Source organism: Myotis yumanensis, unplaced genomic scaffold (genome assembly GCF_028538775.1).
Source record: "Myotis yumanensis isolate MYYU_CA2020_CCGP unplaced genomic scaffold, mMyoYum1.0.hap1 SCAF_5, whole genome shotgun sequence".
In the NCBI taxonomy this organism is placed as follows: Eukaryota; Metazoa; Chordata; class Mammalia; order Chiroptera; family Vespertilionidae; genus Myotis; species Myotis yumanensis.
Window position 1 is genome coordinate 34,744,095 of NW_027223756.1, and position 13,729 is coordinate 34,757,823.

Genomic DNA, 13,729 nt, shown 5'->3' on the forward strand with positions numbered 1-13,729 from the left:
AACATACATTTTCACTTCGTGGTTTGCTAAAGTCAGTCTTTCAATTGATGGTCTCCACCCACGAAGGGTTGAATTCGCGGATGCGAAGCCTGTGGATAGGCAGGAACAACTGTATTTATTTTTTTTAAAAATCCGTGTATAAGCGGACCCGCACCGTTCGAATCCCTGTCGTTCAAGGGTCAACAGGACAAGTACCGACCCTTCCAATCCCAGTTCAGACCAGACCTCCGGCCTCACCCCTCCTCGGCGAACCAAACGCCCACCCCTCAGACCCAGCTCCTCGCCCCGCCCAGAAGCCGCGGAGGCGGGGCTAGCTCCGCCCACGCCTGCGTCCTCTGCGTTCGGAGCCCCGCCTCTTCCGAGGAGTTTCCCAAAATTCAGCGCGGCATACCTCAGCCGCGCTAAGATGGCGACTCCCATGCATCGACTCATAGCCCGGAGACAAGCGTAAGTGAGGGCCCTTGTTGGGTGCGGGGCGGGCTGGGGGCGGGGAGAAGCGCGTCAGCCGGCGGTTGAGCGGCGTCCGGATGCGCGGCCGGTCTCGGGTCCTCAGACGGATCGGCAGAGGGTGGATGTTTTTCTCACACGGAGCCGCCTCGCTGCTCGGGCAGGGCATAAAGTTTTTGTCCATGGGCTAGAGATATCGCAGGAGACAGCTGCGTAGGATCCCCGTGGCGGGACCCGGGGGTGGGGGAGGGTTAGTCTGAAGAGAGCCTGGAGTTTGGTTTCCCGGAAGGGGACGCACAGGAGTTGGTCACGAAGGGGCTTGTGCCCCTTTGCCCACCCGGCCGCCTGCCCCTCGCGTGGCCGGGGGACGCCGAAGGCCTGATCCCGCCTCCCTCTTCCCGCCGACGGAAACCTTCAGCTTCCTCTACGCGGCCTCTAGCTTCGCTGGCTTTTCCTGCCCCTTTCCTATCGCCTTCCCCAGGACCAGGCTGACGGCAACGCCGGCTTTCCTCCCAGGCTGTCTCACTTTCTGCCATTCATTCTGTTCAGCAAGTATTAATTTATTCATTACCTGTCGCTCTGTGTCAGAATTTGGGTAGAAAGCAAAAGAGGGGTTCAAGACAAACTCCGCTTTCAGGGAGCGTCCATGCTAGTGGTGGGAAGGGTCGATAAACTAAACATTTTAAGTGAATACGGGTGGTGATAAGAACTTGGAAGCCAGTAACAGGTGGTGGGAGAGGGAAAGGGCCGGGGTAGGTACTTGTGAAGAGGTGACGCTTGAACAGAGATTCCAAGTGTGAGAAAGGAGCCAGTCGTGAGAGGATCTGGGGAAGGAGCATCCAGACGGTAGCATAATTGCTTTGAGATAAGAAAAGAAGTTCGTTTTTTAGAACCGAGAGATGGCCATGGTGGCAAATGAGGGAGAGAGAGTGGAATCTTCCAGATAGCCCTTTTTTGCTTCTGCCAACCTGCTCACCCAAACGTTTGCCTCCTTTTCATTCGCAGCATTTCATGCCATCACCATTTGCACATCAATAATATATCACTGCCCTGTCTGACTTGGCTCAGTGGATAGAGCGTCGGCCTGCGGACTGAAGGGTCCCAGGTTCGATTCCAGTCAAGGGCATGTACAGGAGGGAGTGTGCAGGAGGCAGTTGATCGATGTTTCTCTCATCGATGTTTCTAGCTCTCTATCCCTCTCCCTTCCTCTCTGTAAAAAATCAATAAAATATATTTTAAAAAATATATATCACTTACATTCTGCTAGCATATACTGTATATGTTTATATTTCTTTTTTTCTTCTTCTTGATTTTAGATAGGGAGGAAGAGAGAGAGAGAAACATCGATGTAAGAGAGATTACATGGCTTGGTTGCCTCCAGTAAGTCCCAGACCCTGGTCCAACCTACTAGTAAAACCTAGGTATGTGCTATGATCAGGAATGAAACACATGACCTTTTGGTGCATGGGATGAGGTTCCAACCAACTGAGCCACACTGACCAGAGCTGTATTTCTTTTAATATTGATATTTTTTATTCTAAGATCCCTGTCCAGTTTCCTCTCCCCTCCATCAGATTCTGTCTGTCCTGTCAGTTAAGAAGAGTTCCTTGAGCATAAGGATAAAGACTGAGAGAGTCAGAGTACATAGTATGCTTGATGAAGGAAGGAGACTTTAAAGTCACACAGTTCTGAGATCAAGAATGGAGTGCTAATAATACTTAAAAAGCACACTAAATGATGTCACCAGGGTCCGCTCTCTCTCAGGCTTGTTGTTTTGGGTGTTGGGTCCAGTCCTTTGGTATAAAGATGACTGCAGTATCTAGGGTCATTTATATCCTCTCAGCTTCAAGTTGATGGCATCTCATTGGTCTAGATTGGGTTACATGCCCAACCCTGAGCCAAGTCTATGGGATTATGAAGCTCTGATTGACATAGACCTCATAATCTTCCGAGTACAATTGAGTGGATCTCTACAAATCAGTGATCTAGTTTGAGGAATCTACCCTTCTCTCCACTTCTAAAATCAAAACAGAATTTGCCTGCTTCTAGTCTTTCAGCACCACTTCTATATTCCAGAGTTCCTCAGCTTACCAGTAGCAGTCCAATAGTCTCACCTGGGAAAATCTCTGATATGTCAGGGAGCATTCACCTGGTCATATAACTTAAACACATTCAAAATGGATAAGGGCTCTGTTACATACTCCTCAAATATCTTGGACTTCAGTTTTACTCTTTTTATTCTGTGTACTAGAGGCCCAGTGCATGAAATTTGTGCATGGGTGTGGTCCCTAGGCCTGGCCAGCGATTGAAGCGTGAGTGCCTGGTGTGGAAGGGCTGGTCCCACCTGACCTCTAGTCCCTGGGCAGTACCTGGGCTTCCGGGCCCCTGCCCCTCCCCCCTCCGCCGGAGTCATGGGGCCCCCACCCGGCTCCCTCAGCGCCTGGGAGCCAGGCGGCTACCCCACCCCCCTCCGCTGCCACTGGTCCCCACCTTGGCCTGGCCCCACTCGCACCCACCTTGGCCTGGCACCACCTGCTCACCTGCTCCACCTTCCCGCCGAGGTCCCGCTCTCATCAGGGCCCGCACTGCTGCCCACTGCCAGTGCCACATCACCGGTGCCCACCATGTTCTGTGCCATCCCCTGGTGGTCAGCGCATGTCATAGCAAGCAGTCAGACTCCTGGTCGAAGGGACAATTTGCACATTAGGCTTTTATTATATAGGAGGATAATAATACCTGAGTTCAGACTGAAGCAAAATAAAATAGTCTTGCTTGATCTCTAAGCCCATAATGTAATATTGGTGGCCTATTTACCTAGCACACCAAATAGTGAACCTATCCCTTTTTATATTCTTTATGATTTAAATATAACTAAGACACAAAATAAAATAATTTTTTATGTTCTTGATATTTTTTACTAGTCTCAGCTCATTTTGGCAGAGTTTTAGATATTTCTCTTATAGGTCTTTACCAATTGGCATTACTTTAAATCTATAAGTCAATTTGGAGAGAAGGGACATTGTTATAATATTGGGTCTTCCATTCTATGAACATGGTATATCCCTCTATTAGCTATTAGCTATTTATCTAAATGTCTAGTAACTAGACTAGTTCCTCTCCGTAATCTTTGTTTTCTGCACAAAAGTCTTACACATATTTTCTTTTATTTATTTGTAGGTATTGGGTATTTTTCAGGATATTATAAATGTCACCTTTTAAAATTTCATTTTTTGCCTGGCCGGTGTGGCTCAGTGGTTGAGTGTCGACCCATGAACCAGAAGGTCACAGTTCAATTCCTGGTTGGGGCACATGCCCAGGTTGCAGGCTCGATCCCAAGTAGGGAGCGTGCAGAAAGCAGCCATTTGATGATTCTCTCTCATCATTGATGTTTCTATCTCTATCCTTCTCCCTTCCTCTCTCTGAAATCAATAAAAACCTATTTAAATAAATTTTTAACTATTTTTATTATATAGGAACAATTCATTTTTACGTGTTGACCTTATCTAAAACAGTTTGGCAAACTGAATCCCGCCTGCTGCCTATTCTTGTAGTCTTGCAAACTAAGAATGTTTGTGGTTTTTTAAATTATTTATTTGAGAGAGAGAGAGAGAGAGAGAGAGAAAGAAAGAAAGAAAGAAAGAAAAGAAAGAAAGATTGATCTATTGTTCTACCCATTCATGCATTCATTGGTTAATGGTTGTATGTGCACTGATGAGGGATCAGACTTGCAACCTTGGTGTATCAGGATGCCACTCCAACCAACTGAGCTACCTAGCCAGGGTATGAAGAATGTTACTAATATATATGATCAATTTGATGGTGGGGAATACTAACTTTGAATCTCAATTGAGTGAAACATTATCCTCCAAAAAGGAATTACATTCTTCTCATTAGTAAACCTCTTTTATATGAAATATTTTTATTAACAAAATATTTCCAGAAAAAAAAATTTTTTCTGTTATATAAGTATCTACATAATATCCTCACTTTTTTCCCTTAAATATGTTTTTATTGATTTTTTTTTTAGAGAGTGGGAGAAGGGGAGGGAGAGAAGATAGACACATCTATGATAGAGAAACCTCAATCGGCTGCTTCCTCCATGCCTCCTATTGAGGATTGAGCCTGCCACCCAAGCATATACCCTGACTGGGAATTGAGCCAGCAACCTCTTGGAGCATGGGACAAGTGCTCAGCCCACTGAGCCATGCTAGCAGGGGATAATATCCTCGCTTTTGCCTCTTGATCTGCAAAGTCTAAAATATTTACTGTCTGACCCTTTACGGACAGTTTGCTGACCCCAATCCAAAGCCTTGCTAAACTCACTTATGAATTCAAACTATTAAAAATATTTTATCTGTAGATCTTTTGGATTTGCCATGTACATAATACATCATCAGTGAGGAATGATAATTTGATTTCTTCCTTTCCATTTCTTTCATCTGCTTTTCTTTGCTTGCTGCATCTTAATCTAATTTCAGGAACTGAGATTTTTCTTAGTCTCCTAGATGTCTAGAAACCGGGCTGCACTCTTTATATGGTTGGTTTATTCTTAAGGGATAGACCCTCTGAGTCCTAACTGCAGATACAAACTACAGGGCTGACCACTCTGGATTTCTATCTTCTTCTGTATTTTGGCTTGGTTATTCTTTACCTTATTGTTAGTTCTCTCATGCCTCGAGCAGATTGTTTTAAATGTTTTCACTGTCTTTTCTAGTTCTGAGCCTAAGCGTTGTCTGAGTTACCTAGTCTGCCATTGCTGGAGTGGAATTGAGGAATGAAGATTTGAGCTAAATTCTGTCTTAACTTCAAGGTCCATGCTCTTAAGCACTTACTATGCTGTCTTGTGATTAAACCTAACATAAACAATTTAAAATGTAAAATGATGTTTGTTTTTATTTAAAAATAAACACCATTTTACACATTATATTGTTTATGCTTTTCAGGGCAGAATTTAAGACCTGTATTCTGATTTTTGCTCTGTAGTGAAGCAAATAAGCAACATGTAAGATGTCAGAAATGCTTGGAATTTGGACATTGGACTTACGAATGCACAGGAAAAAGGAAATACCTACATAGGCCTTCAAGAACAGCAGAACTAAAGAAAGCTTTAAAAGAAAAAGAAAACAGATTACTATTACAACAAAGGTAAGTTTACATGTGATATCTAAAGGAATATTTTTTCCCAAAGGAATCTTTTATATTTATAGACTTTATTAAGGACCTAAATGTCTCATGGTTGTTAATCAGATTTAGATTACAATATGAATGAGTGCTTATTATGTGCCAGGCACTATACTAAGCTCTTTACAAGTATTAGCATATTTAAGCATCATATCTATAACATAAAGGTAAGTAATTACTATTATTAATCCCCATTTTAAATACGAAGAAACTGAAGCATGTAGAGATTCAGTAACTTGCTCAGTGCTGTCACACAGTTAGTAAGTAGGAACGTTAAGTGTTAAACCAACCAGTCTTTTTAGAATCCATGCTCATGATCATTTTGCTTTATTGCTTCTACCTATGACATGACAACAGAATACTATGTGATAGATTATATAAGCTGCTATAAAAGATATCCAAGATAAGTATCCAGGATACTTATATTAAGATATAGACTAAGTAAAGAGCAGTATATATAATATGCTATCATTTATGTTAAAAAAGGAAAAAAGGAATAATTGGATTATTTGAAAATATAAATGATCGATAATTGTAGTTCCTTTCTAAAAAGACCTGAGTAGGAAGGAGACTAGAAAAATTTTATTTACTCTTTTATGCCCTTTGAATAAATCTTTTTAAATTCCTATGAAATAAGTAAGTAGACATGCTTTAGAGAAACTGAAATAGGAAGGGGTCAGGCCAACTTAGTGCTACAAATTAGCAGCAGCGTCTTTAGGACTATTAGCTTTATAATAGTGTTATAAATATTAGGACTTTCAAGGTAGCTGCCTTCCAATTTGTGGACGTGAGGCTCTTCAAGGGTTATACAGGAGTAGATAAGTAATCAGTTTCTCGATTATCAACATTCATTATACTTTTTCCAAAATGAATCTGTATGAGAACTTGTCTCCTGGTTCTCCTTTTCCACTCCCCTTCCTCAACAACCCTTCTTAATTTTGCAAAAGAATACCTCTCACCTTCTCTAATCTTAACCTTGGTGTATTGCCCTCATGTATAAAAACCTAAATGTCTTTCAAAATGCTGGTATTGGAATGAAAAAGTGAATGGTCCTAATTATTTGGAGTAAATTATTCTGTAAATTTTTTTCCCAGCAAAAATGAAGTAAGACCTAATTGAATTTTCAATTTATAAGTATATTTTAATGATACATCATTGTTACGTGTAGAATATAACTTGGGAGACGTGCAAAGCTTGACTGACATTGCTACAATAAGATATTTTCCTACCTATTCAGGTTAACAAGGTTTATCAGGGTTAAATCCATACAAATTAAATATAGGAATTGAATTGAGGTTGAACTTTGTCATAGTCAAGTTTAAAAGGAAAAAAAGGACAATGTAAAAGTACCAACTGTTAAAGATAAGCTTGTACATGTGTTTTTTAAGTGAATTGTGGTAGGTATCAAGTTATTGTGACATTTACTTTTCATTGGCTACAATTATCAAAATCATATAATAATTTTCTTAATATAATATATAATATGCCAGTGATTACACCCTTTGCAAATATTGAAACTTAGAATTAAAAACTATGAGGAGGAAACATAATTTTGCAAAATTATTTTATTAGGAATGTAAGCAAAATATGTTTGGAGACCTTTGTCCTAAAAAATAAAATATTTGAATAACTTCATCCCAACATTTACTTTTACTTTTTTCAAAAAAATATATATTTTATTGATTTTAGAGAAGAAGGGAGAGGGAGAGAGAGATAGAAACATCAATGATGAAAGAGAATCATTGATTGGCTGCCTCCTGCACGCCCCCTACTGGGGATCAAGCCTGCAACCCAGGCATGTGCCCTTGGCCAGAATCGAACCTGGCACCCTTCAGTCCGCAGGCAGACGCTCTATCCATTGAGCCAAACCAGCTAGGGCTACTTTTATTTTTGTTTTTCTAGTTGGATTACACAAGTATCTTGATCTTAAAAATACATAGATCTATATGAATTTTAGATTTGGCTCTAATACATAAAGACTGCTGATTTTTGGTTTAATGATAAAATGATGGAAGTGTGTGAATTTCAGTGATCATGGATTCTTGTGGTGTGGTTTAATAAATGTACTTCCACTTATTTACCCTCAAAATGACAATTCAGTAATTCCATTGTGTAAAACAACTTTACATACATATCTATAATAATGAAAGCATAATATGCTAATTAGACCGGGCAGCTAAATGACCTTCCGGATGTCCTTCCGGATGACCTTCCAGACGAAACCGGGGCTGCGAGGGCTGAGGAAGCCGCCATGGCTGTGAGGGCCAAGCCCCTTGCATGAATTTCGTGCATCGGGCCTCTAGTATATTTATATTTAAAGACTCAGGAAATAAGGATAGAAGCATTACCTAGGACAGGGGTGGGCAACCTTTTTGTGAGTGCGTGCCAAAACCAGCAAAATCTCTGACTCAAAATTCTTCGTGCCAACCCTAATTTTTTGAGAACATGTTACGCCTACTTGATATCTCTTCAGGTGTATGTATGTGAAGAACCTTGAAGAAATAATAAAATTCATTCAAGTGACAAAAACACAGTATATGATGATGAAAATACATTTATTTTTTAATGTATACATGTACACTGATAGTCCGACAGAAAACTTTATGACTCCGTTTGATATTATCAGTGGGACTTTTGCTGCTGCATCACTGATGACAGAGATTTTACATCAGGTTTATATTTTGTGACCTTCAGAGATATGCACGAGCTACTATTTTCATCCATCAGGCTACTCCTATTATGAGACTTAACAAAATTCATCACTGAGAACAAAGATTCACAAGCATATGTGGGTGAAAGCATGGAGAGTAACGCTGTTGCAAAGTTTTTTAAACAGAAAAAAATTTCTGGAATGGCATTCCAAGTCCTCAATAGTTCGTTTTTGACACTATTGAAATGGCTCTTCCCCTCACTCATCAATCCATGTCTATGATCTTTAAGATAACTTGTTATGTAAAATTATTTATTTATCTAAGATGCACCTACACTGAATTTATCTGAAAAATAAAAAAGTCGATATTAAGAAAAAAATTGTAAATGGAAGACTATAAGAGAGGGTTTTGCATGCCAGCAAAAGTTACTGGCATGCCATGTTTGGCATGCGTGCCAGGGGTTGCCCACCTCTGAGCTAGGAAATATAGAGAAGTCCTGACTATAGAAATACTAAGTTTACAAGACAATGCTATAATAATAGAAGTAATTCTGGAATTTGAAAACCTGATTTAGTATGCATGTTGTTTGGCAGGAATATAGCAGCAAGCCATTTGTATATTTCATTCAAAAATCACCAGACTTTGTTCTTGGTAAATGATGTGAAGGAACGCAGTCTTGAAGTATTAATTGTCACAGTAAATAACTGAACATTTGGGGGACATACAAAAAAGAAATGGTTATTTTAAATTAAAGGTTGGTTTTTATATGAAAATAGAGGCCCGGTGCCCAAATTCGTGCACCAGTGGGTCCCTCGGCCTGGCCTGTGGGATCAGGCCGAAACCGGCTCTCTGACATCCCCCGAGGGGTCCCGAATTGCGAGAGGACGCAGGCAGGCCAAGGGACCCCATTGGTGCACAATCGGGACCAGGGAGGGATGCAGGAGGTTGGCCAGCTGGGGAGAGACCGTGGGAGGGCTCCAGAGTATGTTCAGCCCGTCTTGCTCAGTCCCAATCGGTTGGACCCCAGCAGCAAGCTAACCTACTGGTTGGACTACTGGTCGGAGCGTCTTCCCCCTGCTGGTCAGTGCACATCATAGCAAGCGGTTGTGTGGCCTTAGCATATCATTAGCATATTACATTTTGATTGGTTGACTGGACGATTGGACACTTAGCATATTAGGCTTTTATTATATAGGATGGCCATTTATATTACTCTGGAAACTCAAATTATAAATTACAATTGTGCTATTATTTACTTTGTATTGTTGTTCAGGATGTAGTTGATTTAGCCATATCAACCTAAATTCAAAACAAAAAAAAGAATCAAATTGGTACATTCAGTCATCTTTACCAACTTACCTGGCTTCTAAGATAAAGTTAATAGATAATATGTCTTGCTTCACTGCTGGTTATGTTGACTATGTACCACATACAGCCTACAACAGGAAACTTTCCATTTGGTTATAACAAGTAATACTGGACTCTGAATACATGTTATAAAAGACAAAGTGTTTCTCCAATATAGAATAGTTTTGGGGATAACAGAAGGGTTGGTCTGAGCTGTGCATAATCACTCTATTAATAGGAGTTTCTTTTTCCCATGTTTATCAGCATTGGAGAAACTAATGTAGAAAGAAAGACGAAGAAAAAAAGGTATGTGCCTTCAGGAGTATTATATAGTTAATATGTAATACTAGTTGGAGGGATAGGAAGAATGATTTTAAAATCGTAGTTAAAGATTTGAATCTGAAGTTTCTTGTTTGCAATTTTCTGATATGTTCCTCTCTTTACCTATCTGGAATTTATTTCCTTTATGTCTCCTTTTTCTCTTACTTTCCAGAGTCCTTCTACCTGGAAATAGTAAATAATTTCTCCTAGCTTAGAATAGGAAATTTTATTAAACGGGTAAGAAATTATTGTCCAGCTATACCTGGTCTAAAGTAATTGAGATTATGAAACATTTGCTACTTCATGAGGTTTAAATAAAACCATTTGTTATACTGCAACTTTATTCTACTATTATTTATTTGCCGTGGCGCATAATATATTAGGTATATTATACCATCCAAGAGAGTTAAATTACTAAAGTAAATGACCTTGCTAAGGGAGGGAAGGCAGTATGGTTATAATAGGTAATCCCAAAAGCATTAAATGTAGGAATAACATGCTAGCAAAGCTTCAGTTATATACATGTACAGAAATTAACATTTTATTAAATGTTGGCTGCCCATGAATATAACTACTGATTGTCTAATAGGTCTAAGAGTGTAACCAGCTCCAGTAGCAATAGCAGTGACAGTTCAGCCAGTGATTCTTCATCAGAGAGTGAAGAAACATCTACCTCATCCTCCTCTGAGGACAGTGATACTGATGAAAGCTCCTCCAGTTCATCATCTTCAGCCTCCTCCACAAGCTCTTCCTCATCCTCTGATTCAGACTCAGATTCCAGCTCTTCCAGTAGTAGCAGCACCAGCACGGATAGCAGCTCCGAAGATGAACCACCAAAAAAGAAGCAAAAGAAATAGAGTCGCTCTACCTATATTGGACTGATGGACCATAAACTTTAATCTGATTCTCAAAAGGGAATTTAGAATATGTTAAAGCCAAATAGATTAACTGGCCAAAATTTTGAGAGCTCAGAAGTTTCTAAATGTTTTACATTGTAAGAGCATAAAAAGTATTAATGAAATATATATATATATACACACACACACACTTTTTTATTTTAAGAGTGAATCTTGTTTTTCTTTTTTATATTTAAAGTGTATCTCTAACACTTAATCAAAAGCTGAAATCCAGTAATTCTGTTTTGGTGGTAAAACTTATTTTTGCCCTGGCCCACATGGCTCAGTTGATTGAGTGTCATCCCATGCACCAAAAGATTGCTGCTTTGATTCCAGTCAGGGCACATACCCGGGTTGCATGCTCACTCCCTGGTGGAGGACATGCAGAGACAGCCTGTCAATGATTCACTATCACATCAATGTTTCTCTCTCTGTCCCTCTGCCTTCCTCTCTAAAAAAAATCTTTAAAAAATCTTTAGAATAAAACAAAACTAAAACTCTTCTCCCTGTGAAAACAATGCGATACTTTGTTGTATGTTAGTGTTATGTATGAGACATATTTTCAGGATAATGCATCAGAATATCTGGCAGTGAATTTCTGTGTGTTTTTACGTCAGATTTAATACATTGTTATTCTAAGCTTAGGCGTCTTTGTTGATAAATGTGCTCTATTTTTATGTTTATGTTCAGAAAGTTATTTTGCCTTCTGTCCTAAATGAAAAGTTCAAGGAACCTATTAATATATTTCTACCTTTTTGATGGTACAAGTTTCAAGTTACTGTGTTGTATCATTTATTTTCTTCTGGTTCTTAGCGTTACACTTATCTGAGGAGCATCATTCTAGAGCAGGGGTGGGCAAACTTTTTGAGTTGAGGCCCACAATGGGTTCTTAAACTGGACCGGAGGGCCGGAACAAAAGCATGGATGGAGTGTTTGTGTGAACTAATATAAATTCAAAGTAAACATCATTACATAAAAGGGTACGGTCTTTTTTTTTTTTTAGTTTTATTCATTTCAAATGGGCCGGATCCGGCCCGGGGGCAGTAGTTTGCCCACAGCTGTTCTAGAGAAACTTAAAAAGGAACAAAAATGTTGAAACTACTTAGGAATCTTGGTGCCTTTGGGTAAATTCAGTGTATCAGAAAACAGTCATTTAAAAGGCTAACAAGTAAAAATGATACAAATATATTTCTTTGTGTGTTAATATGCTATAAAAGGTACCATTCAAAGGGGGAAAGAAAGTAGGAAAAAAAGGTAATTTTTACAGAAAATGAAGGCGATGTTGGTTGCCTTTTATTGAGATTTTTTAAGCTTTCATAAAGATTGCCTTTTACCATTTTTATGATTTTAGTAGGACAGTTTATGTGGTAACTGGTCATATACAACAATGTACTACATAAATATGATGTGTTAATATAGCACATACACAATTGAAATCTAGCATGAAAGGTTAAAAAATACTGCACAATATTTCTTAAATCACTCTGCTGTGGTAAGAGTACTTAACACCAGATTATTCTGTGATGTCTTTTAACTTTTTGGAAAAATACATTTGTAAAGAAACCTTGATTTGGGTTCAATATAGGTTTTTAAAACTATGAATGTTGTCTTTTTTATATTTTTATGAGAAAGTGGAAGAAAATTACTTTGGAAGAAAATGGGCTTCTGTATAAATGTTGAAATATGTATGTTGTGAGTTTTAGGAGCATACAATCACCTGTAAGTTTTACAGAACCACCTGCTTTCGGTGATTGTAAATAAACTCTCAAAACTTCCTTGAAAGGCTCCATACAGAATGTGTCAATTGACAGGAAAATTTAATAAATTAGTAATTAAACACATTTTACAGTGTGGTTTCTTTAAGGGCAATTTCAGCAGTTAACTTGAAAGAGAAAAAAATGTGTACATAGGTAACATCACTTGCAATGAAATAAAACTCAGAGTTTGTGCTCACAAGTTTATGCTTCTGTTATCTTTTTGCTGTTTTATTTAATGCCAGTCTTTAGTAAATGTATTATGTCTCAACCACAACCATTTCAAAAGGAGTCATTAGATCATAGGTTTTCATCCTCAAACATTTTGTTAGTATAACTGTACAATATTGAAATTCTGTCCTGGAATCAAAATATGGCACTAGGCCACAGGTTAGTACTGGATATGGAAAAAAGTGCACAGAAGGTGTACTTCATACTCATGGTTTTATGTATTCTTTTAATTTTTATTTTGAGCCAATTGTAGAAAAGTTGTAAAAATATTACAATTTTCATATATACTTCATCTAGCTTCCCCTGTTAGCATTTACATAACCATAATACAATGATAGCCAAGAAATTAATGTGAAAAAAAAAACCAAAAACCTTATTCATATTTCACCAGTTTTCCCACTAATGTCCTTTTCCTGTTCCACAATATTACCCAGAAAATATATTTACTTACTTCTAAGTCTACTACTGTCTAGCAGTTCCTCAGTCTTTGTCTTTGAGGCCTTATCACTTTTGAAGAATATTTATCAGTTATTTTGTCTAATGTTCCTCAATTTGGGTTTGTCGTTTTCTCATTGAACTGAAGTTATGCTTTTTGGAAGACTATCACAGAAATGCAGTTGTGTCCTCAGTCCATCATATCACAAGATACCTAATGTCAATATATTATTGGTGATGTTGACCTTGAACACTTGGTTAAGGTGGCTTCTGTCAGGTTTCTCCATTGTAAAGTTAGTTAATAAATACCTTGGGGGAGATACTTGGAGATTACGCAAATTGTTTCTCCTCACACTCATCCACTTAGTTTTAGTGGATGTTGTCTATGACAGTTATTTGGGGGAGAGGGGTTGTTAATTTTTTAAATAATTTATTTTTCAATTACAGTTGACATACATTATATTAG

The 13,729-nt window shown here is 38.7% G+C and overlaps 1 protein-coding gene across 1 annotated transcript; it reads left to right on the top strand.

Annotated features, from left to right (window-relative positions):
- The first annotated feature begins 373 nt into the window (after window positions 1-373).
- ZCCHC10 (zinc finger CCHC-type containing 10) lies at window positions 374-12,799 on the top strand. The gene is made up of 4 exons (XM_070415007.1): window positions 374-447; window positions 5,431-5,592; window positions 9,891-9,932; window positions 10,537-12,799. The coding sequence occupies exons 1-4, from the start codon at window positions 407-409 to the stop codon at window positions 10,802-10,804; spliced, it is 513 nt and encodes a 170-aa protein (XP_070271108.1). The 5' UTR covers window positions 374-406; the 3' UTR covers window positions 10,805-12,799.
- The last annotated feature ends 930 nt before the right edge of the window (window positions 12,800-13,729 follow it).

Coding starts and splice junctions, on each gene's coding strand:
- ZCCHC10 (XM_070415007.1), top strand. CDS start 407: ATGGCGACTCCCATGCATCGACTCATAGCCCGGAGACAAGC. Junction 5,593..9,890: donor AGATTACTATTACAACAAAG/GTAAGTTTACAT, acceptor CATGTTTATCAG/CATTGGAGAAACTAATGTAG. Junction 9,933..10,536: donor AGAAAGACGAAGAAAAAAAG/GTATGTGCCTTC, acceptor ATTGTCTAATAG/GTCTAAGAGTGTAACCAGCT.